Consider the following 26,437-nt stretch of genomic DNA (forward strand, 5'->3'; position numbering starts at 1 on the left):
CACTGGCTTTTTTTAAAATTTATTTTCTGTATAACTTTTATTTAATTTATTTCAAACACACCTTTCCTTTGGTCCTGTTAACATAATCCTTATTGGTATCCATGATCGAAAAAAAAAAAATAGTGTGCGATAGTTATATTCGTTAAATGATATTCGCCGTGTTATTATGGCGCACGTAAGTAACAATAAGTGAATGTATAAAATCCAGAAAAAAATTATTTAAAAAACAAGAGGACTCTCGCAGTGAGTCCTTTTATGAATGCAAGTTGAATGCAGTAAAAAAGAAGAAAAAAATAAAAAAAACACTTTTTCTTGTCCTGTAACACTCACGAAATGACTCGCCACTATACGTTTAATGCAGTATAGGTACCTTCGCACCTCACGTTACACAGAACTGAACTGCCAAATCATACCCGTCCCCGAAAAGGACCGAGTTAACTCCTGAGCCGGTTATAAGTATCGCATATAAAAGAGGATTGGCCTCCCCTCGCTCTAAAGAATGGGTGGAAAAAAGACAACCCGCCTGACGCACCGAAAGGTTTGAGTGGCTCAGAGGCGCGTTGGTAGTATTGTGTGCGACGAGAGTTTGGGTCCTTGAAAAGTGGGTGGCAGTGAAAAAAAATTAACGTATGGATTGGGCTAAGTTTTTTTTTGCGTCTATTTTTGCAAGGATAAGGATAAAAATTGCTAAAGAACGATAAAAAAACTACATGTGGAGAGTGAAAATTGTACACAGTTTGGGGGACTATTTGTCTGTCAGAAAGTAGGCTGCAGAGATATCGCTGCAAGAGAGGGGGTGGGGCTGACAGACAGCATAGAAGAGTATATATCTTCATGATATGGTTGTGTGTATGCGGCGAGTGTATGTGTGAATGTGTGTTTTGGAACAAGATGGCTGTGCCATGGCGAGCGCACACCTGCATCCCCCAAACTATGTTTGATCCTTTCACTTGACGATATCCTTTTGACGGTATGGCGGCTCAGCGAGCGGTGCGGCAATGGCACAACGGATGGATATGATGATGATGATGCACCAACATCACGACTCTGTGTGTTGCTTCCCGAAAAACGGGCAAATCGATTTCACTTTCACACGGGGGATCCTAGGCACAGACTTGTATATGGAGAGTGTACACATCGCACGATAGAGGTACACTTTGGATTTTGTGTTTTGTGTACAGGCGGGGAATGGGGAAGGGAAAGGTGACCAACGAAACGACGCCTTCCGGGTACTCTACTGCGTTGGGGATTAAGCAAATCTGATTTCGTGGTCCTAGGTCCTGGCCCGCTTTATGTAGGTAGGTAGGTACTATACGCAGAAAACCGATATGGTGGATATGGATAATGGTCCACCATGGTTGCTCTGGCTGGCTTTCGCATTTTAAGCGAAAGTTTCGCGTACATATAAACTCGAGTATATTGCAGAGTGTGCTCTATAAGCAGGACGCACTGCAGGATATTGATTTATACACGCTATACACAACTTCTCTGGTGGTGCAAGAGAATGTTGTATGTCTCGTTTTGCGCTTGGCCCCCATCATGTATAATCGTACTTACCACCAAAAAAGGTTCAAAGGAATTTCCCGTCGTCGTTGTATTATTTTCCTCGTATAATGGTGCTCTTCTTCTACCTCCACGTAGTTGGTTGTCGTTTATATCCTTATTCAACTCCCATTTACAGCTGATGTCCTTTGTACTAATAAAATGGTGGGTCTTTGTCGTCGTCGTCGTGTCGGCCCAACCAACACCACCCACTCTCAATACGAGAGTGGAAAAAAAAAAACAAAAAACCGGAGAGAAAAAAAACTTTCGCCGTCGTGCGACACTTTCCCGAAAACCCGAAGACAGGATAATACGTACAAACCTCGAAAAAAAAAATTATCCAGGACAACCCAACAAACGACTGTAGGTATCTATATCCTTGTTTTTTTTTTCTGATTAATTTTTTTTTTTCAACTATTTTTTCTTTTCTTTTATTTTTCGTACCACTCGCGGCGGGCGTGTAAATATGGGCAAAAAAGTATAGCGGAAGACGACAGAGTGCGAGGTGGTGAATAAAGGACGAAGGATGAAAAAAGATCTCCCCGAATGTTGTTGGCCGTGGTCGAAAAAATAAAAAGGATTCCTTTTTCCAAAGAACCGGCAATAAGAGTGTATAGAGAGAGAGTAGGAGTTTCTCGTTTTTTTCCCAATATTTTTGCCTTTTTTGTTTTTTTATTTTCGTCCTTTTCGTCCTGAATTTTTTTTTTGGGAGAGTGCTGCGGTGGCGTTTTTTATATATTTTCTCGGAAAAAAAGGATACCGTGATGTGATTTTTTGCCTCCCCTTTTTTTCTTTTAAGCAAGCAGCAGCACGAAGCAAAGGAAAAAATGTATGTAGCGAGGATTTTTTGTAGAAACGAGATGTGTGTTGTATAAAAAGAAGGTGGCTCTGGGTCTGGTTCTAGCTTTGGGTTCTGTGTATACACTCGAAAACAGAGCCAGCAAAAGAGAAGAGATCCTTTTTGGTTGTTGAAAAGGAAGAAAATTTATTGTTTGTTTGCTATACGGAGCCACACTCCACACTCCAGTCAATCCCGAATTGGACTGTTTTCTGTGGGGGGCCTGTTGTTAGGGATGTCGATTGTGTGGCGGTTGTGTGTTGAGTGTTGTATGTCTATGTGTTGGGGTTCGATTCGTTGTGTTTTTTTTTTTTGCCTTTTTTTGTGTATTTGATGATGGGGAGTCCTTTTTTTCGATTTTTTTTTGTTGTTGTTTTTTTGTATTCCCTATACTCTAGCTACACGCCATACAATCAATTTTTTGTTATGTGTTCGGTGGAACGATTAGAGAGAGAGTAGGTAAAGCGGCGGCGAGGATGTGTGTCGGTGTTGTTGTTTTTTTGGAAAAGCGTTGTTTTTTGCAAGTAGTATCATTTGATGGTGCTATTTGGTCCTTTATCGTGCTGTTTCAGTTCGTTGTTGTACTCGTAGTTGTGTTTTTTTTTTTTATATTTATTTTTTGTTATTGCAAAACAATTGAGAGCGAGACAAAAATATTAAATCACTTGATGGAAAGTGGGTAAGCGCGGGGATGTTTGTGAAGGGGGGGGGATTTTGTTGTCTATAGGGAATATACATTTTTATATGGAATTTTTGTACGGTATGGTTTTTTTTAGTCCTGGATTTTTAGTATTTTTTAGATATATTCCAGCTTGCATATTGGGAGTAAAAGTCGTTGTTGGAGAGTTTGTGTATGATATATATAATTTTTTTTTGTTTGTTTTTTTGTGCTTGTATTTGTGTTTTGGGGCGAGAAGCTGTAGTATGCCTTGGGTTGAAAGAGGCGCATGCACCGGCGATGGTGGTATGGATCCCTATTGGCATTTGTCACATTTTGTTTGTATGTATGGGGGTTTTATGCATTTTGATACATTTTTACTCACATATAGTAGATACACATAGGTACCTATACTACATACATACAAATATATATATTCTATAGAGAGACAGTTTTTTTATGGAAGATTTTTTTTTTACTAGTGTACCTATTGCAAAATTGCATTGATGCAGTCCTTGTCTCGTATAAGTTTTGTTTTTTGGGGGAGAAATGAACTTGTTTCTTTTGAATTGCAACGACTTTCGATGGAATATACTCTGAAGGATGTTGTTATTTTGTGATTTGGAGATCTAGGGTGGATGTAAGAGAGTATAATGATTATTATGAGTGTTGCCGTGCGAATGTGTGTTTTGATAAGATAATTGAAAAAGAGATTCAGAAGTGGGATGTGTATTGGAATGCAGATAGGGGTGAAATGGAATAAATGGATGGGAGAATTACGGAAAATTGCCTGGTTTTTTATTCAATTGGCGTGAAAATCATTTCCGGGACACAGTTTTTTAGAGAAATCGATATCTTAGGCTTGAGTGAATTAAATAAGGTTTGTCAACTTTATAAAGGTTTTATACCTAAGTGTAAAGCATTTCTAAATATAATACTATAAAGTTTTAAATGTCTTTTCCAATAAATAAGCTTATATAACTAATTTATTAAATGGCTCCCAACGCAGAACTACTCGCGTAGGTATGCAATTTTTTACGGAATCAGGTTAAATTTGAGTTCACTTCAAGGCTTCCTTTACTATTGTACTGGTTTCTTTTACACAGTTTTCACCACAATTTTCCTTATCTTCACACTTTCGTTGTACTAAATGGCGCCCGGTATATTTTTTTTGTTCTGATGTAAGGATTCTGGAAAAGCATTTGAACTCTATTCAAGTCTTCTTCAATTACTGGCCAAATACTCTTCCTCTTATTCGCATTGTGAACTTCCCTCATTGTTCCATTTTCCTGTTTATAAATGGCGCCGAACGCAAAACTATTGATAAGTAGATTTTTGTACGCGTTTTTAAGTCTTCTTAATTTATTTTCCTGATAACTCTTTCTCATTTCTAACAATAACTATCTAGATCCTTACAATAACTTTCTAACAAATAGCGCCCATTAAAATTTATTTCAATTCTTCCGTACGGGTTATGGAAATATATATATTAACCCTCTTCAAATCTCCTTCAATCACTGTACAAAATGTCTTCGTAAGATTAGAAATATTAACTTCCCAATGGTTCCATTTTTCTATTTTTAAATGGCACCCAACGCAAAACTACAACTATGTGGAATTTCGTACCAGTTCATAAAATAAATTTCATCCCACTTTCAGCCTTCTTCAATTATTTTCTAGATTACTCTTTCTCATTCCACAATTCCATTCCCTTCCTCGTAAATGGCTCCCAATGCACAGTTACTCTGTCAAGAGTCTAGAGATACATTTTAACCCTCTTCAAGCCTTCGTCATTTATTACCTGGAACTCTGTTCGGCAGATTCTTCATTCCATCTTGCCCTCATTGGCACCCAACTCCAAACTAATACGTAAATTTTATTTTGGAGATAAATTTTAGTCTTCCTCAAGTGTTTCTCAATTTTGTCTTGATTCCACTACTTCTGACTCTTCTGAGCTCTATGTAAAACGTCGTTGTCAAATTAGCATGGCTCACACAATGCAAACTTTTTCTCGTTTGTAAAAATGTAAAATTGCCTGTGTAAAAATATGGCGTCCAACGCGAATCTTTTTATAAGTGAATAAAAGTAAAGCGACTTAAAAACGCATTTTCGAAACTTACAATTTGCAAATTGAAAGAAAAAAAAAAATAACGGACAGAAATCTGAGCCTTGTGAACTCTATTTTGACACTTTGTGAGTTGTGGTGTTATTAATCTTAAACTTCATTGTGTTATAATAAAAATGAAACCTTAAGTTATTAAAGAAAATTCTGCATTCATTATATAAAAGATATGCTTCTAACAGTTCGTGAATTAAAATGGCGCCCAACAAAAGTTATTATTTTTCTTTTAAATTCTAAAAAACGATTATAGTACAGCTACATTAGAAATTATAGTGCTTAGTTTCTAAACACAAAACACGGCATCACTTTTCTATGAAATAAGTATTAGAAGTCATAATTTTGGTATAGAATATTTTGCAAAATGTGTAGTGTATGTACCCCAACCTATTCCAACAAAATTTTACTCAATCGAACAGCACCACCATATGATATCCTCCGGCTTTGCACTTGATTTTCTCTTTCCACCATATCTAAATGTGGGTATACTTACTAGAAAACTACTATACTCTTGCAAACCAAGCAGCCATTGCCCCATAGACGATGCTGCCTACCCCTCCAAACCAAAACCTTGTTTGCCTATTCTACACAACACACAACTACTCTTCTCCCCAAAGAAATATCCTTGAAAATATCGTTCAACAAACTAACACAGAGCATAGAGAGATAATGTAGTTTGAGAAGCAAAAGCATTTCACTTTATTATACTATGGACGGAATGAGTGAGAGGACTATATAGGATAAAATGCTGTGCAAGGCGCACACAAAATGGTTAGGGTTCTGTCTGCCTGCGCGTTGTGCAAGGATGCACTAAAGTGGTGACTCACCCTTGGGGTAAGTTTTGGAGTATTAGGATATAGAGGAGTCGTCTCTATGTACACTTATAAATTGATAAAGTCTGTTTATATATGTAGTTGTGTGGCTATAGACATCGACATTCATATATTTGTGTGATCAGGATATAGGAGTGAGAGAATGGTGCGTTGATATAAGTTTGGGGAGCCTAGGGGACAATAGAGTAGTGTGATGTGGAGTAGAGAGTATATATAAATGGTTATAGTTATGTGTATTGATATTTTCCTTGCTATATGTAAATTTCGCCGTTTTGTTGAGCTGTTTCGGGGTTGATTCTTTAATGGCATATCACGGCGTAGCACTTGTTTCTATTTCGGACTATAGTTTAAAGCATAATATTTGGTTTTTGGTCGATGTTGTTTTGGCTTAGAAGTGGAAATAGATTTTCACTTTTCTTTGAAATTCACTTGTTAGGTTTAACTATTCGATTTTTTGAAAAGATTGGCGGTGAAAATATAGTTGTTTTAGGTCAGTTTTAGTATATAAGCTTTATTTTTGTAAATGGTTTTAAGTCCAAAGGGTTTTAAAATTACTCTCATATTTTCATAGACGTTTCTAATTTATAAGTTGCCAATAATTGCTCATAAAACTGATAGATTATAAGGCATTCGTCATTAAATATAATAATCATTTTTATCGAGAAAATAAAACCGACTTCCATGGATCAGAATTGGGTTTTATGATTTTCTCATAGATTCCATTGCCAGAATTGAAATGAAACCACACTGCGGGCACCAGATTTCCAAAACAAAAAGAATAATCAAAATTAGTTCACTCCTCCTTTTTGGAAGTCGGTAAAAAATTACGTGAAAGTAATTTGAAAAAAAATTGCTTTAACTTGAGTTGTTCATATTTCCCATTTTTTTTAAATTTAACTATACAAAATGCTAGGTACTTCCGTTGAATAACTCTATCAAAAATTTTACATAAGAAACAAAATTTTCAATAAAATTGCTCATACTTGCTTAGTTTTTTGCATAAATAAATTGAAATGAATTATTTAAAATCTTTTAATATTTTACCTTTTAATATTTTGCCTCATCTCTTAATATTTGCCTCATAGCTGTCAAGTACATTTAATTTGGTCGTCACAGTTTTTAAAAGGCATGCATTTAGTTGATTTGCTCGAAATTGCTCAGTTTTCATTTTTAAGTTCTTTCATAGCACCTTAAAGTCAAAACCCTAATTACTTGAGCAATCTAATCTAAGACGTCAACAGACTACTGTGATTTTTATTCATCGTACTGATATTTGCTCACAATTGCTCAGTTTCTTATTCCTTAAATACTCACATGCCATAAGTATGACGTTAGACCTCTGACGTTACAGTGCATCGTGCTGACCATTGCACTCCACGGGGTACTACGAGTTGCTCAAAGTGGCTCAGTTTTATTCATAAGGTACTTACAAGTATTTTAACGATAAGCTTACAAAAGGAAAACTTTTTACAGCTGTAGAGTACATACAATTTGTTTCTTACAAAACTTAAAAATTTGCTGATATCTGGGTTGCTCAAAAATTGCGCAGTTTTCTTTAAAAAAAAAAGTTTTATTTTACTAAATCCGACAAGTTCCAACCAAATAATTTAAAATTGTTTATCAACATTTTGAAGCAGCTGCCTATTCTCGAGCCCATTTAAATCCATCGCGAGTAGTTCAAAGTTGCTCAGATTTATTCATAAGATATTTACAACTATTTTAATGTGTAACAGCTTTGGAGTATCTACATAAAAACTATTTCTTACAAAAATTATAAAGTGGCTGATGTCTGGGTTGCTCAAAATTGCTCAGTTTTTCTTGAAAAAAAAAAAATTTGTTTTGCAAAATCTAATCAAGTTCCAACCAAGTGCTTCATGATTTTGAAGCACCTTTCTATTCTCGAGCCCAAAAAATTTTTTGTGATGTTCCAAGTTAATTGAAAAGGGCCCGAAGTTGATCAAAATAGCTCAGTATTCTTCCAAAAAAAAAAAAGTTTTAACAAGTTCCAAGTTTAATTGAAATGGGTACTCCGATATTGTTTCGAAAGAGTTGCTTATACTGGATTTGCTCAAAATTGCTCAGTTTAGACTTTTTGGTAAATTGTTATTTCCAAAGAAGAATTTGAACTAAAAGCCTTTTTGCCACCTACATAACTTGGGTTTATATAGAAAGCTCAACAGGCATGTCTATGGAAGGGGCTCATTTTCATTCAGACAATAGTTTATTCGATAGAAGTCCTATTCATTTTCAAGAATAAACCGTCTCTTAAACATTCATGTGTCATAAGCAAAGTTCATCGAATCCTTAAAGTGTCAGAAATGTTCAACCACCCAAAACTGGAATTTCCTTTAATAAACCCCAAACCGGAATAACAAAACAACGGAAAACACGGAGAACCCCACGTCGACAACACGGACGATATAACAACGTCGACAATCAACAATTTCGTATAAAACAAAATATACACCCTTCATCCATTTTAGCCAGCCCTACATATTCCATTCACCATTCACCAATTCAGCTTGAAGTCATGGATTGCTGTCGTTGTCGTTATCGTCGTCGTCGCCACCACCACCGCAGAACTCATCGACAAATCTGTCCCGGCGGCGGTGGCATAGTATCTCGTCGATGCACTTATTCAACGACGACACAACATTCCGTATCTTCACCTGACCTCCCCATCCACCCATACCCCATTGAAGAAATATACAGACACCCACCCTTATACAACCATCATCATCATTCGACGAGCCCTACATATGGCCTACCTGATGTCTACCTGGCAATTTCTGGGTTTCTGGAGCACAGCCGCTAAGTGCAGTCACACTGCTCTGCTCTCTGTACTGTGTGCCATCATGCCTTTGCTATGCCATTGGCATCACAGACGAGGACGCACTTTTGTTTTGGGGTAGCGAGTGGCTCAGATTCCCAGCTCCCTCGCATTTTCTATATGTAGCATCCGTACACACAACCTGTCTGCTCTTCTCATCGCCCATACTCTGCCTCTGTTCGCCATTATAGCAGGGATGAGAATTCTTTCCATACTTTGGGGTTATTTCCTGCTATGATGATGATGGGTTTTGTGCTGTGCTATTGCTCTGCCACACAGTGTTGGTGGTGCTATTCTGGAGCATGAGGGTGGTCCTCGCTCGCGTTGAGGAAAGGATAAAGGCAGACAGGCTGTGAAAATAAAAATACGTTTGGAGATTTTTTTCTTTTTTCGTTTTTTTTTTCATTATTTCTTTCTCATTCTTCCACTTATGTGTGCTTCGGCTTTTGCTTGCTCTCCCCGGGTTCCCTAGTCTCGTTTGGAAGGGCTATAACCAGGACAGGAGAGGTCCTTAGCTCTGCTGTATTATTGTGTTGGATTGTTGTGGTTTGGTGTTGGTGGAAGGTATGGAATGAAAAAAAAAAATTTATACAAAAGAACAACGACGACGTCGAATACGACGACTACGACGACGACGATGGCGATGACGATGACGACGACCTCGGCGATGGAGGACGATGTCAATGACATTGACATTAAACTAGGTCGAGGACAAGGACACACACGGCGAAGCGAAGCAAATGAATGCCGTACCGAATACCGGTTCTCTGCTGGCTGCAATCACACCCTCGAAAAAAGGATGAACACTTGAAAACCCAGGCAACCCAGCTGAAGTGGGTGTTGTATATAGGAAGTGTATGGAATTGTGATACTGACTGGGAGAGTAGTGCGAGAGCAATTGGAACTCTGTGCTTTGGTGGGTTTGGTGTGCCGCTCCTGGTGGTGCTTCATATAATTTCGGCAATGGGCCATTTAAGGGGTGGTGTGTGTTGTGGTGTTTTTTTTTTTACGGTAGGGTAATATGGAGATAAATGGCAGTGGGGTTAGTGTTGGTTGGTTTCTTTTTTTCTTTTCTCCGGAAAATCGTTTGGCCGACCTTGTCGTCGTCGTCGTCGTGTTTACACTCTCCTGGGCAAATTGAGTGTTGATGGCTGCGATGGTGTATTATTGGGTGGATTTTGTGAATGGTGTTGTTATTTGGTCCTTCCGGAAAAGTGGAAACAAAAGTTAACAACACCATCAGATTGAAGGCAATGTGTTGTAGCGTATAGGTATCGTTTATGAATAAGGAGATTCGCTCGTAGGTGATGGGGGAAAGTTCCACGGAAGTGAGAAATGCGTGTAGATTATATGGAAAATAAACGAGGAGTGTGTTTAATTGACGTAAGTGAATTAAATTTCGTTGGAATTGTATACATTTTTTTGTTCAGCTCAAGGATTATATTGATGATGATGGTGGGTATATTTATTTTTTTAATGATTGTGTGTGGTTGAATTATATTTATTTATTCTGATAAATATCCTTTAGCCAATTTATATTGGAAAAGGATATTATAAAGGCTTTTCGGTGAATGAAATAATTAAACTTTTAAGATTATATGAAACACCGTTCTTCGTGTTGTGACGGATAGTTGCTTAATAGTCCAGTGCATTTATAATTTCACCCATAAGTTTGTACCACTCCTACATTATTTTTTGTTCATTCGATAGAGAATTGGGTAAACGTCATAAACCTGATTTTTTAACCTCGTGAAATTCACCTTTTGGCCGCCATCTTGGATTTTATTATTTATTAAATATCTCGACTTATGTTCATCCTACGATAAAGTTTGTCTTACAAAAAACGTAGACAATTAGGTAAATTTCGCGTTAAGAACATTTTTTCGATATTCTGAATATTAAAAAAGTTACAAGCAAAAAACAGTAAAAAAAAACGAAAAATATATAAATTTTTAAATTTTGAGCATTTTTTATCAACATTTTGAAAAAACCTTCCGATAAAATATTTTTCACCTTAAAATTCTCTAAAGCTCTGCTACACAAATTTTTTTTCTGTATCGCTATAAATTCTGCCTGTGTTTTTATCTTTACTTTTTTTTTAAATCATTTTTCAACCAAATCTTGAATTTTTAAGGATTAGTGAGTATAGTAGCCGTTTCTTACAAGAAAAAATTAAGATTAAGACGTACAATTTTTTAAATTTTTAATTCAATTTCAATTCAATTTCAATTTTTATTCAGCATTCATTTTCACTTAAATATAATTAACAAACATTTTATATAATATAATGATATAATTAAATTATGAAAAAAGAATACTATAACAAGAAACAATCTATAACTATATAAAGTTAGTGTTGATTGATCCAACAAATAAGTCTCTTCATTTGGTAAAAAAAGGATATTTTTTAACAAAAAGATTAATATTTTTTACTTGCTCAATAGGGCAAGTATTGGTTTCGTGTCAAAAAAAAATTTGAGGTTTTAATCAAAACTAACATAACGATCATGGAGAAGTCCGAAAAAGTGGTTTTCGTCATGACGTCCGTTAGTCTGTGCGTCTGTGCGTCGTCAAAAAAAGCTGTACATGAAGCTGCAGCTTAAACGGGTGGACGGATTTTCTTGAAATTTGGTACAGATGATTTTTTCGTAATTTCCAAGGTTGGTTTTTTTTTTGTTTTTCAATATCTCGCTTAAAACATGTACCTCCCATACAACGTGTTCGAGGTATTGCAATTTTCTCGAAAACGGCTCTAACGATTTTGATTAAATTTGACTCACTTAATGCTATACGTATATTTAACATAACTGCATTTTTAGTTTTTCTCAAAAAATACGGATAGTGGAAATATGATATTAAATTTTTTTTTTAAATCGCTGATGTCGGCTCCACCATTAATGAGTTATTGCAATTTTCTCGAAAACAACTCTAACGATTTTGATTTATAACACACGTTATTTTGAACGTTAATCTAACATAACTGCGTTTTTAGTTTTTCTCAAAAAATACGGGTAGCAGAAATATGGCGTAAGAAGTTATAAAAAAAAATTTGCATATTTCTGCATTTCTTATGAAACTGTTCATAAAATCAAAAATTATAACACTGGTTAACAAGGGTTCTGTTGCCGAAACAAAAATATACTTTTCAAGAAGGTTTTCAGTGTGCTGAATTCGAATCCAAAGTCAGAAAAAATTGATCAGCTCCCGTTTTTGAAATATTACCGTTAGAAAATGCAAAAAAACTTGTTTTTGACTACTTCGGACCTTATTCTTTAATATAAGAGAAATTGTTAGTAGATATTAATTTAGTAACGGTTTCTATAAAAACTATTTTCCTTCTTTCAAGAACTTTTTTAATCTTTCCGATATCTTTGTTATTGTCCGAGATATCTTAAAATGAAGAAAGTGGCTTTCGCTTCATACCTATATCATAAAGGAGATAATGTCGTTATAAAATTTATGAAATATGCAAACAACTGAGGATATCTCTGGAAGTAAAAAAGATATCGAAAAGATTTAAACAGATTTAAAAAGGTGGAAAATTGTTTCTTATAAAAACCGTTACTAAATATGCACAAACAATTTACCTTATATAAAAAATAAGGTCCGAAGTACTGCATTTTCTAACGGTAATATTTCAAAAACGGGAGCTGATTAATTTTTTCTGATTCTGATTTTTTCGAGTTCAGCACAACGAAAACCTTCAGAAAAGTATTTTTTGTTCCGGCAAGTTCAATTTTGTTAACCAGTGTAATTAATTGAAAATATTTTTCCTAAAAAGCTTTGACATAAAAGCTACTTTTATCATAAGAGCAAGTACGTGCGACCCCAGTCGTGCATTTTATTTTTATTTAAAGCGATACAAAAAAAAAGTTATACATATGGCAAAATTGCAGAGAATTTTGAGGTGAAAAATATTTTCTCGGAAGGTTTTTTCATATTTTTGATAGAAAGTGTTTTTTTGTTTTGTTTTGAACATAAAAGACGCAAAATTAAATATTTTACAACAAACTTTTACCTAGGATGAATAGAAGTCGAGATATTTAATAAAAACTAAAATCCAACATGGCGGCCAAAAAGTGAATTTCAAAAGTGCGAAAAATCAAATAATGACATTCACCTAATTCTCTATCGAATGAGCAAAAACAATTTGGGGGTGGTATAAACTGCTGGGTCGCCCATATATGAACATCTGGACTATAAGTCAATGTTTGGGGGGGGGGGGGGGGGGGGGGGTTCAAATTAAAAGGTCTAACTCAATATAAGGTCTAAGCACATCTTTTTTCTTACAAATAAAATCTCACTTCCTCGCTGACATTTAAATAGAATCACAACAACAAATTTATGTGAATTCTAAAAATACCCTCAGAAAATGCAAATACCTGATTTAACCAACACTTTTCCTATAAATACTTATGTACCTTACCTACCTTCAATACACTTCCAAGTGCAATATGCGTCGATCGTTTACTTACCTACCTAACATTCAAAACCACAAAGTCAATCCATCTTAAAATACTTAACACCATCACAAACAAACAAATCAACACAACACACTAAAAGTAAATACTTCTTTAAGAGAAAACACCTGTCTGCTTTTCAATTGCCTATACCTACCATACGGCCTTATAGAAGTCTCTTATTACGAAAAATCAGTGTTTGCAACCTGTGGGAATGGGACAAAATGAAAGTAACACAACATCATAACAGTTCTTCGTGGTTAAAACTTACTTACACACATTTTTTTTCTCATGTTTTTGTTTACTAACATTCTTTCAAGACTAAACCAGGTAAGTCAGGTAAAATAAGTAAACAGAAATAATAGTTAAAGGTAAAGTAAAAACGAAAAGAAAACCACTCAATAAAACAAAGAGTGGAAAAATAATAAAAGATACAACTTTGAGAGAAAGATACAAGAAATTGTAAGAATATCAAGTTGTGTGTCATAGATACTGTTGAAATGAGAAGAACAAAATCTAAAAAATAACCAAGAAGAAGTGTGAAATATAAATTGGTGAAGAAATTTCTGATTTACCCTATGAACTCTGTTTTTTATTTCTTTTTTTTTTCAAATTTATGGAAAATGACTTGAACTTATTTTTGAAATCGGTAAAACCGTATTGTAAAAGGGTTTCAGTGAAATGATTTCTTTTGCGTATCCGGTGTACATAAGAAAAACACATACTTACATATATAACCAGCGGATGAATAAGGCGCTTTCAATGATTCCTTAGTTTTTAAATTAAAAATTATTAGTTTTGAAGTTATAAGGGAAAATATACTAACTACTACGCACTTAGCGGTCAAAAATAATCCTCTTTTTAGCTTCGCCGCAGTCTGCAGTATTTTTGTTTTGTTCAAATTTAGATTTTTTTTTACTTTTCTATGGCAAATCAAATTAAATTCAAGACTGAATCGCACGTGCTTACTCTTATGTTAAAAGTTGCTTGGAGTATTAAGGGCCATTATATGCTGAATTTTTCCTCTGCGTAAACTGTCACATAAGGATTTATGTTGAACATAAAGCTTAATTTTCAATTCAGCAAACGGCTCTAAAACTTTTCAAAAATTTATAAAAGAAATATTTTAAATAAATTAAAAAAAAAATATTAAAAAGTAGGTTATATAATATTTGGTTAAAGAGGTTACAAAAAATTCTCTTTAATGGTTTACACTCCAAACAAAGAATTTTTTAGAATGAATTTTTGTTTTAATATACATTATACAAATTTTAAAAAAGTTTTCAAAAAAAAAAAATAGGTATGCCAGCAAAAAGAAAATTTTATTTGACAAATAAAATCAAAATTTTAAAAAATCTCATTGATCAGTTTTAAAAAAATTGATTTTTTCAAAAAAAAAAATTAATTTTTTTTATTCAAAAAATGATCTTTTGAAATTTTTCTAAATTTTAATACCTATTAGAGTTACAAAAACTTTTTTACTTCATTTTTTTAATTGATATTGGTCGTAAAGTTTAAATTTCAAACAAAAAGAAAACAGTTCTATGGCAAGTTCCGTTGAGAACGGTCAAAAAAATATTGAAGGTTTTCAAAAGTGAGACCTTATTTGGCATATTACATAAGTTATTTTAAATCAAAATCGTTAGAGCATTAAGAAAAACAACTTTTTCCATTTTAGTTATATAATGAGGACCGCTAATTTTGATCCTACAAAAATTTCAATTTCCCTTCAACTATTATGAAGTTTCAAGTAATTCCCTTCAGTGGCTTTGGCTGTGGCGAATTGCGAGACCCCCTTTTTTTGCAATTTCTTTGATCGTTATATGTCATGTCTAATTATTTATTTTTTGTTTTTGTAATATTTAAAAAATAAGCAAATAGAATTAAGAAGAAAAAAAAAGTTGAAAAATATTTCTTTTTAAGTTAGTTTTATGGTTCCTATTCGAAAGAATTTTATTTTATTTTACTAACACTGACGGCAAAGAAAATGAAGATTTTGTAAATAATTGACTCTGCTATTAATCTTAGTTTTGAGTGTGGTGGAAAAGTTGTAATTCACAGATTTTCCATATACACTATGGCGTATACGTACTTTTCTTTTGTGTATTTTAAGCATTAAGCATTTCGACTTCTCTAAAAAACTTTGTAATCCTTTTTAAGAACAGATGATTTTTTTTTTTAGTAGAAGGAGCGGGACTAGAAGTCACTGAGGCAATAATTAGTTACCTAACAGCTTAAAAAAAACAGTGTATCCTTTAAAATTAAGATCGCATGACACCAGACAAATGCGAGCAAATAAAAATTGTGGCGATACGGCTTTGTTCTTTTTTTATTTCTCTTTGCTTTTTTGTCCATTACAAGAAGGTGTACTAAAAAATTATTTTTTACCTTATTTACTACTACTTATTTTTTTTGGCAAAACAATGCTTATTTTGTTATTTGCACAAAATAGCCAAAAAATGTCCAAACTCAAACTCTTCAGCAAGAAAAGAAATATTTATTATTTTTTTTTTTTGCTGTGAAACGTTTTTTTTTTCTTCATTTTAAATACAAAACCATCGAGGGACTTTTAATAAAAATCTTTTGAGAAAGAGACCATTGAGAAAAAAACACAACTTAAATTGGTTGAAAATCGACAACTGCAGAATTTTTTCAATTGCTGGCCTTACATCCAGATTTTCGGGATGAAATTTGTATATACCTACCATTTCCTTAAACGTTGAAGGTCCACAGAGTAATAAATTATTTGAATATCTAAAAATGGAATACCTATTTAAATGATAATAATTGTTTACATTTTCTAAAATCAATTCTTCTCTATGTTAACCAGACATCATCAAATATAAACATGCCCTATACGGAAATCAATGCAAAAACATTGAGCCTCATTCACGGATCAAACCTTTGACTGAATAACAAATCTTTAGGTACTATATAGATCTAGATTCCCGACAGTTGAGTCTTTTAATATTGTTTCAAGAATCTAACTCAAAGAGACTCTCAAAAGAGAACAATGTTTATCTACTCTTTTTCTTACTTTGATTTCTTGTTATTCCCATAACTTTACTTATATTGGTTCAAAACAATTTTATTTTCAGACTCTTTTAAGTCTTTTTCTTCATCTTTATGACCAACTATCTTCAGTCTGAGTCTGATGTTACGTGGCGACGGTAACGGAATTTGAAAAAGACAGAAAACGCACACAAAAGATCGGTCAGAAAAACTTTCATCGATTAATTTAAGAAGGAAACAAAAAAAAAAAAAAACAAGATCAAAAATTCTTCACAAGAGAAAGTACCCAAAAACGTGGGTTCTCAATTAAGTGCTAATTTGATAGTAAATGAAGATGAAGATCTTTAAATTGCAAAGTGATAAGCTTCTTTATTTTTGAGTGAGAAAAAAAAATAAAAAAGAAAAAGTAACCAATAAACAATGGCTACTTTAACAAGTACACTCTTAAAACGACGTACAACAACAACAACAAATGCATCAGCTAAAAAGTATAATAAACTTAACCACGTAGAAAATTCCTCGCTAACGTCAAGCTCGATTGCTGCTGCAGCAGCTTTAGGAAATGAAAGACTCCACCAACAGCGCAGCCGTAAAGGAGGCTCCTCCAATGGCACTGGGGGTGGTCGTGGATCAAGTGAGAAGCTTGAAAAATTCTCAATAGCCGCCGATCGTTCGGCGTCCGTTTCGACAAACGCTTCATATCACGAATCGTGTTGTAGTGAGATTTTGGCCAATTTTCAAAATACCACCGATACTGAAAAACTCTCACGAACAAGTGTTGCACGATCGTTTGCGAGTGGCGGAAATGGTGATAATGCCGCGTGTTCATGTTGTTGCTGTACGGAGGCAGCAGATTACTCTTTAATGCTTAATAATTCACAGCAACGGAAATATGAGGAGCGTGCGAACTTTATGATCAGTTTGAAATTTGATTTGGTGGCGTTATTGCTGTTTGTGGTGGCGTTTTGTACGCGTTTTTATAAGCTTTCAACGCCAAATAATGTTGTGTGAGTATAGGTTTTTTTTTTTCAATTTATTTGCGTAGTTGTAAAAATATTTTTGTCAAATATCTTGGAATGAAATCAAAATACATTAATTAAACTGGGAAAATATAGGTGCAGGTCTTTTCGAAATAAGACTTGAAGGCAAAAAGCGACTTATGCGAGTTGAATGTCTCCTTAAGAGATGTGGCCTACTTTTTTTAACATAGCTCTACAAAGAGGTAGACTGGTTGTATAGTGTGTTTGGTGAGACTGGTGATTGCTTGATTCACCTAGTGCCAGTTACACGAGTGTGGTGGGCAGCTTAAAAGACTGGGCGCTCCACTCAATTAAGTGTTTGGTCTGGTTTTTGTTTGGTTTTTAATTCCCGTTTGTGACTTTTATAATCACTTGATCAGCCGGTGGCGGGAATTTGTGTGCCATTTTTTTGGTTTTATTACTTTTTTTGTGGAATGTCTGAGAACCACAAATTTACAAAAGAATGCCATTGAGACAATTCAAGCGTGACTGAAATTAACCACTCCTCAAATGCATTGACTTTAAGAAAATTTTTATTATGAGAAAATGTTGTTTACAATTTTTTTTTTCTTCTTGGGCAGTGTTTTGGAGACATTTAATTGCACTTGATTTAAGAGATTTTATAATTTTTAATGTATTTTTTTTTTTTGTTAACTATGACGAATGGGTAATACAGTAAGTATACTGTGTTACCCAGTCGTCATAGGTGTGTCAAAATGTCACGTTTACATGCTTCGGTGCGGCGTTTAATGACTTAATGACAACATTCTTATTTTTTAATGACCATTTTGGGTTGCTTAAATGTAACTTAAAACAATATAGAAATAGATACCTATTTGTAATATTATAATGAGGCTATTAACATGACAATTATATTTGTCTGCGATGGCGATGTGTACTTAACAAAGCATGGCATTTTGGTTCTATGATTTATTTAGTTTTTTATAGAAAATAGAGGATCATTTTGACACTGTTTAAAAGTCGGTTCTGTTTCTTTTTAAATTTACTTTTTAATAATAGAGTAAAATTGGTATTATTTAATGAAACTTTTATTATTTGGGGGAGAGTACGATAACTAAGGCGGCAAGAATTGATAACGGTATTTTTAAGAGTTCAATACAATCATTTTTTTACTATTCTATCTCCCCCCATTTAGGCGGGAGGGGCAATTTTTTAAAATATGTATGGCGAAAAATTAAAAAAAAATCATTAAAAAACAACGGCAACACTCACAGTTATAAATGATAACTTTTTCAAAAGCCAGAATTGCACACTTAATTCTTATTTTTAAATCAAATTATTTCAATTAAATTTTCTCGAAACAATCAACTTCAAAGTCAAAATTTGTGTAAAAAAGTTTTAAAAAACACATTTAATACTATTTTTACCAAGACTATGAATTTAAATATGAAATTAATCGATAAAATAAACTGCCTCAATTAATTTATTACCAAATTTTGAAAACCATATGCTTCTATGTCTTCTAGTTTTTGAGAAAATTGAAAATTAAAAAACTTCCTTTCTATCAAATTTGTATTTTTTTAGTTTTTTCGTGTTTAAATAAACATTATGCTTGCAAGCAGTATGCCCCCTTGCAACCCCCTGCTTGATCTCACTATTATAGGATTTGGGGTGGGTGCGAGTTTGGGTGTAGGCAAATTTTCTTCAGAATATAAAAGTTTTTTCGAATTCAAAAGAAACTTTGTACATACCCAATACCCAACCTTGACCCCACCCCAAATCCTTTAGTGTGCCCAAGCAGGGGGGTTTGCAGGGGGCCATCTCACTTTGATACACCTTGAACTTCATACTCTTCTACCATTTTTATTTATTTTTAAGTATTCTTTTTAAAAATATCGCGAGATTCTTGGGACCAATTACAAATTATTTCGAAAACCATTGATTGAAATAACTTGATTTAAAAATTTGAACTACATACATAAAAGTAGAATTTTGGCTTTTGAAAAAGGTCTCATTCATAACTCTAAGTGTTGCCGTTGTTTTTTAATAATTTTTTTTTAATTTTTTGTCATATTTTAGAAAATTGCCCCTCCCGCCTAAACGGGGGGAGAAAGACCCCCCCCCATTGTAAAAAATGATTGTATTGAACTCCTCTACAAAATACCGTTATCAATTCTTTTGCATTTTCAAATAAAACTTATTTGATTTTGATGATACTTTTAAAATAGACAATTTTAAGTATTTTCAACTGTGCCTATTTTTATAAGTCGGTAACAAATTAAAAAGGCTAAATTTAATTTTTAATATATCAAAATTAAAAAAACAGTTTTTTTTAAGTATAGTTATAGGTACTCATAGCATAATTATAAATATAATATTTTCAAATAAAATCGGATATTTTTATAGTACAATAGTTGACCCGGCGGACTTCGTTACGCCTCTTCTACTTGCTTTTATGGAACATAAATAATTTGATTATTAAAACTTATTATTTTTTTTTTTTTAATTATCAAAATCAAAATTTTTGGGTTTAAAAGTACCTATGCTTAGAATCGATGTTCAAGTACAGAAAATATAGAATAAAACACTATTTTTAAAATTCTTGAGTTTATGTCTAGGTTTTAAATTGTATTGTTGCAAAGATTGAAATATCTTCATTTTATATAACAGGTTAAAAAATTAAAATTGGTTGGAAACTGACAAAGCGAGAGTATGTACTTGCAATGCCTGAAGGTCTAAAAACAACAATTTTTTGTCCTTAAATGCAGATTTTGAAGGTATATTAAAAATCCACGTATGTAGTTTTAATAAATTCAATATGCCCTACAAAACGTATAAGGTCACGAGAAAAATATTTTTAAATTTTGCTTTATTTCATAAACCAAAATTTTGGTGGATACCTGTCAAGTTATTTTATTTTTGCTCTCTAATTACATACAATTTTTTTTTCAAATACCTTTTATGTTGATTTTTGATGAATTACATATTTCATGGTTTTAACTTTTATCCGTCTATCTAGGAAATAAAAAAATTTTAGCCATACAAAATTATCTCCAAAATTTAGCCAAGCTAAAGTACATTTAAGAATTTCAGTCGAGTTTGACGCAGATTCAGCTAGAATATCACACACTCGTTTCCAACTATGTATACGTTTTTATCTGTCACAATTTAGCGAAAGAAAAATATATCAGAAATAATTCAGAAACAAAATTTCAGCTTTAAATTAGCCCGATCTGCGTACTAGTCATAAACATAAACTATAAAAAAGAAAGTATAGAACAAGAGTCTACTTAAATATTTAAGTTTTGTTTCAGCAAACAGTCCTTATGCATTTAAAGAACAAACTGTAAATGTTTATAATTTTAAAAATCTTAAATCAAATTTAAATTTTTTGTTTCATTCAAATAGTTAAAAGCACAAAGAATGGCGCAAAAGTAAATGATTAATAGTTTCCAATAAGTCCACAATTTATGTGGTTCATTAACATAACAACTATGTAAATGTCAAATTAACGGTAAAGCGCAATCAAAACTTAATGCCAAATACAACTTAACTTTAAATTATCTGCAGCAAACGCCTACGATACGCATTAGATAAAAACAACAACTACTTCCTTATTTCACCGCCACATAATATATTGGAGAATGTTGCACGTGTTCTCTGCCCATAACTTACCATTTTGTAGCTTTACACACAAAATGCCACTACAAATCGCAATGTCACAATAGCCGGCTTAAATTGTTGAGTCACCTTTTCTTTGTTCAACTCTTTTAAAGTGCAATGTTTATAGTTCAAACAAATGGTAATTATCTAATTTTCAGTTAACATTCAATAAGGTTTAAAAAAAAACACGTGTAACCGGTTATTTAAATTCAATTAAAATTTAAACTAATGGTCTGTCTCTTGCAAAGTTATTTGTCAAAAAGAAAGTTTGGTTTAATGAAAATAAATTACTAATCCATTTATATTCACAATAAAACTATTGGCATAGATATGGTAATAAGCTCATTTAAGTGTGTTAGTTTTGAATTACTCATTAAGAAAGGTTAATGGTCTGTTGATAAATTCCAACAAATTTGCATGATAAAGCAGAAACTATAACTTTATACACAAAATGCCGGGTAATGGTAACATTTTCCGTTTGTATAATTTAACTATGAAATTATAAAAAAAAACGCACTTTTGCATAGAGGGTACGCAATTGCACGTGCTTACCGGCGATCAGCAACAACAAAAAAAAGAAAGGAAAATTTTTTTTTTAAGTTCGTACATCAGCTCTTTCGTTTTCTCATTTCTAATTAATTTTGTAATAAATTTCTATACTTTCTTTACAGTTTCGATGAACTCCATTATGGCAAATACATATCCCTGTATATAAGAAATATTTTCTTCTTCGATCAACATCCACCTCTCGGTAAACAACTGATTGCAGCTGTTTCCAGCTTCGCTGGCTACGATGGCAATTATACATTTCCACGAATCGGTTCTATTTACACACATAACGTACCTGTTTTTTGGCTACGATTCCTGCCAGCACTATGTGGAAGTCTTCTCTCACCGGTAGCCTATAAGTTACTTTTGGAAATTCCAGTCAATCGATGGACCGCTTTATTAGGAGGTCTTTTGATTATTTTTGGTAAGAACAAAATAAATGATTTTCCAAAATCAGTTTATATCAATTTTTTCTTTTTAGATAATTCCCTTCTGACGCAGTCTAGATTCATTTTAATGGAATCAATGTTACTGCTCTTTGCCTCTTTGGGTCTTTTACATCTTCTTCGTTTTCAAAAAAGCACATTCGCCAGCCCACGATGGATTATTTCTGGATTAGCTTCGGCATCATTCTTTGCTTTCGCGTTGAGCGTGAAATATGTGGGTTTTTATTCAGGATGTTTGGCATTCTATTTAATGTGTCGTTATCTTTGGAATATGCTTTATGATTCATCAGTTACAGGCAAGACACTTTCTCTACATTTTAAGATTAAAAAAGTTAACTTAAAAATTCCTTACAGATTTTCAGATAATCCTTCAAGCAATTAGTCGAATTCTAATATTCACCATTATACCGATTGGAATTTACATTAGTGTCTTCTACCTCCATTTGAACACTCTTACCAAAGCTGGACCACACGACAATGTCATGACGAGTGCCTTTCAAGCGTCCCTGGAAGGTGGACTTGCATCGATTACAAAAGGACAACCTTTAAAAATTGTTCATGGTTCTCAAATCACCCTCCGGCATACTCACGGACGTGCTTGTTGGTTACATTCACATGCTGCTGTCTATCCTGTGAAATATCCTGATAAGCGAGGTTCTTCACATCAACAACAAGTTACTTGTTATAGCTTTAAGGATGTCAACAATTGGTGGATTGTTAAAAGGCCAGATAAAGAGGAATTAGTTGTTGGAGATGAAATGGATCCTATCAAAGATGGAGATGTAATTCAGTTGGTTCATGGTATAACCAGTCGGGGACTTAACAGTCATGATGTTGCTGCACCAATGACTCCATCGTGTCAGGAAATTACATGTTATATTGATTATGAGATCAATATGGAAGGTCAACTTTTATGGAGGGTGGAGATATTGAACAAGGATACGGTGAGTTTCTTTGTCTAAATTCAAAACAAATAGTATATAGGTAAAATAGTAAATAATATCAACAAATTAAAAAAAAATGGTTACACTCATGAAACCAAGGATAAAAAAGTCTATACAAAAATTTGGGTTTAATGATTTTTTTTCGCGGACAAAAGGGAGGGGGTGAAGGTTAAAAATATAGTGAACAAAATTTTTTTGTCGAATATCAACATATAACACTTGTTTTTAAGGTATTTTTTGATACTGAATCTAATAACATAAAAATAAAGTCAATACGATTGCTCTAAGAAAAGTTATTGCCGATTAAAAACAAGTAAACATATTTTTTGGTGAAAGTGTATTTTTTTGATGGGTTGAGTTCTGTGTGGGAAAGGTATAATAACAGATGACATAAATTTTGTTAATTTTTCAAAATTGGTGAAAAAGTTTTGTTTGTTATAAGAACTAAGAATCTACAGAGTCTACAAGAGTCTTGAGTGAAAGGGTGTTTTTTTTTCTAAGAAATGAACAAATTCGGAATTAGTACCACAAAAAATGGGAAAAAATGTTACAGCAATAACGGAATAACGAATATAATAAGTTTATACATTTTTTTTTTCATGTAAAAAGGTGTTTTTTTTTAAGGTTTAGAGAAAATGTGGAAAAAAGTAAGTTATAACAATGCTACCCTATTTAAATTCCGCAATTACATATGTTTCTTTTGAGATTAGAAACCAAAATCTAAAGTGCCTATAAGAATATCATGATTAAAAGGGCGTTTTTTTTAGTGAAAACAAAAATGATGGGCCACCCTAATGATTTGTTTTAGTGAAGACTTTGAATTTGCAAGAAAAAAGAGTTTTCATAAAAAAAATTTAGGTGCGTGTTTATTTTTTCGAAGACACAGTAAAATCTGTTATTGGTCTCAAAAAGCCAATAATTCTAGTAAAACGTCTATAAACTTAAGCATAAACATTAAATTTGCTATCGAAACCAAAAATAATCTGAATCATTAGCTTTTTGGATACCTAGATTAAGTCTCTTCGAAAAAAAAACACCCTTTTCCAAAAGCAAATTTTTTGCCAAGTTTCATGATTTCACGATGACAATTTTTTTTTAAATGCCTATTTTACCTGTACTAAAATTGTTTTAATTAATTTTCTCTTTCAGGAAGGACCAATTTGGCATGCTATCAAATCTCAAATCCGTCTTATACATGTGACAACTGGTGTAGCTATGCGTTTCAGTGGCAAACAGCTTCCCGATTGGGGATTCAACCAGCATGAAGTGGTAGGAGATAGAATTATAAACAACAAAGATGCCATTTGGAATGTTGAAGAGCATCGGTATACTAAAAGTGAGGATCCATAACAACCTTTCCTTGTAATATCCTTTACTCATTTTAACTTCTTTTTTTCTTTAGCACAAGATCAACGTGAACGTGAAAGACAACTTCTCACCGCCGAAATGATTCCAACACAAAAAACAAAGCTTTCATTTTGGGATAAATTCTTTGAATTGCAATCAAAAATGCTTTTGAGTACAAAGAACGACATTGACTCGCATATGTATAGTTCTGAACCTCTAGAATGGCCTCTTCTCGATAAAGGGATAGCTTATTGGGTCGATAAAAGATCCAATGGACAAATACATCTCTTAGGGAATATATTAATTTGGTACTCAGCAACGGGAGCAATATTTCTATACTTTGGACTTTTAGCTTTCTATTTGATTCGAAGACAACGTTTAGAATTTGATCTCCCACCAACAGAATGGCAGCGGTTCCTTGATATTGGTGATATATTTGTTGGTGGATATCTAATTCATTATTTGCCTTATTTCTTTGTGGATCGTACGTTATTCTTGCATAATTACATGCCATCGCTTCTATTCAAGATGCTGCTACTTTGTTATATGTTTGAACATGTGGACTACTTGCTAAGACAATATACGAAAAATCGCTGGTTTGTACGCACATATCGATTAGCAGTGATAGCATGGATATTTGGAGTATTTCATGTTTATAGAAAATTATTACCATTAACTTATGGTATTGATAAATTAACATCAAATGAAGTTATACAATTGAGATGGAAAGATACTTGGGATTTAATTATTCATAAAGAATTAACTGGAAAATAATAAATTAAATTAAAAAAATGATTTTAAGTAGAAAATAATTATCGAAATTATTGTTGTGTATTTCTCACGGAGTAGTTAAATATAGAAGAATTGAAATTTTGTAACTATATTACATAATAATATACTCTTTGTGGTTCGTATTTTGTTAAAAATTATTAAGGACAAGAAAAGCAATCAATATAGAGTTTAGAATATTTCTTAAAAGATTATTTTGTAAGAAAATTGTAAAATTTTTTAAAATGAGATTATGTTTGAGGTTGTTCGCAATTTAAGAATAAATTATATAATTGAGATAAAACAAAATTATTTAAGTACTTTTAACACTGTTTGCTTTCATTTTGCTTATTAACCTGAACAAATATTCATATTTTCATAAAAAGGACTATAAATGAGAATGTACCGACAAAAATGAGATCTATATGGTTTCAAAGGGCATCAAATGTGATTTTTTAAATCCCTGGAACATGCTATGATGATTCCTAATTTCAAATTATAGGTAAAGTTTTTTTTTAAACCAAAACGTTTTTCAGGGAAGTCAATAGTCAGATTATCGTTCTTTTAGTTTCGTAAGATGCAGCATCGAAAAATATCCTTAGATCATGTTAAGATAATATGTTAAGATTGTTTTTTAAATGACAGTGTTTCAGCTTGCTTTTGGTCAAAATACACATGATAGTGAATGGACCCACTTGAATTATGATTAAAATGATCTTGGATGGATCTTTGATTAATTTGAATGTATAAGATATGAAATTCTTGCAGACCCTATTGAAGTAACTCCTAGGTAAAGTGTATGCAATTATTTTAAGAAAGGATAAGACCAAGAAAAAATTGTTGCCACAAGATAGATTTTCTTTGGGTTAAACTAAATTGTCTGGTTTTTGAAAGTTTTTGTGGATTCATGTTACCATATTATGCACATAAAGTACCTATGCGTTTTCAAATACATTTTTTTGGTCAGAGACGTGACTAAGGAGCGATCCAGACCCGACCAAGATGCGACCATTCTTTAAAGATTTAATGTTGTTTAAAAAACACATTTTAATTTTCACAGAAGAATAAATAATGTATAAAAAACTTATCACACTAAAAGTTTTTGAAGTTTCTATTCATTTTTTTCACAGACAGAGATGCTAATTTATCGTGAAGACGTGGACAAAACTTATCACTTCACAGTTTCACAGATCAGTAATTGACCCGCTGCATACTATATGTATTTGTTTTAAGAGAAAAAATTATCACAAGAAAGCTAAACATTAAAAAATTTAATTTCAGTTTATGTATTAGAAAAAAAAGCATCGATCCTATAGCTATATGATTTTTACACTGTAGACACATTTATAATTTTAAAAGACCTTTAATATAACTTTACAAAATCAATTAATAAATTCATTGGTATGCGAAATTTTATAGGTATTTATTGTTTAAGTTTTTCTGTAGGC

General features: G+C 32.9%; 2 protein-coding genes across 4 annotated transcripts in view; one reads left to right on the plus strand and one right to left on the minus strand.

Moving 5' to 3' along the window:
• LOC129918467 (zinc finger protein 1) overlaps nt 1–20,262 on the minus strand; it is a 31,043-nt gene extending 10,781 nt beyond the window's left edge. The window contains exon 1 of one of the 3 annotated variants that reach the window (XM_055999051.1): nt 20,229–20,262. The gene's annotated coding sequence lies outside the window, so the exon portion shown is untranslated. Of the gene's footprint in view, nt 1–61; nt 685–1,557; nt 2,713–20,228 lie in introns of those variants that run through there. The other 2 variants (XM_055999049.1, XM_055999050.1) reach the window with 2 other exon arrangements.
• Nucleotides 118–25,197, plus strand: LOC129918466 (protein O-mannosyltransferase 1). Its single transcript, XM_055999048.1, has 7 exons — nt 118–175; nt 16,379–17,299; nt 21,607–21,908; nt 21,966–22,226; nt 22,285–22,874; nt 24,024–24,210; nt 24,277–25,197. The coding sequence occupies exons 2-7, from the start codon at nt 16,713–16,715 to the stop codon at nt 24,993–24,995; spliced, it is 2,646 nt and encodes an 881-aa protein (XP_055855023.1). The 5' UTR covers nt 118–175; nt 16,379–16,712; the 3' UTR covers nt 24,996–25,197.
• Nucleotides 25,198–26,437: the final 1,240 nt, after the last annotated feature.

This window comes from Episyrphus balteatus, chromosome 4 (genome assembly GCF_945859705.1).
Source record: "Episyrphus balteatus chromosome 4, idEpiBalt1.1, whole genome shotgun sequence".
Classification (NCBI taxonomy): domain Eukaryota; kingdom Metazoa; phylum Arthropoda; class Insecta; order Diptera; family Syrphidae; genus Episyrphus; species Episyrphus balteatus.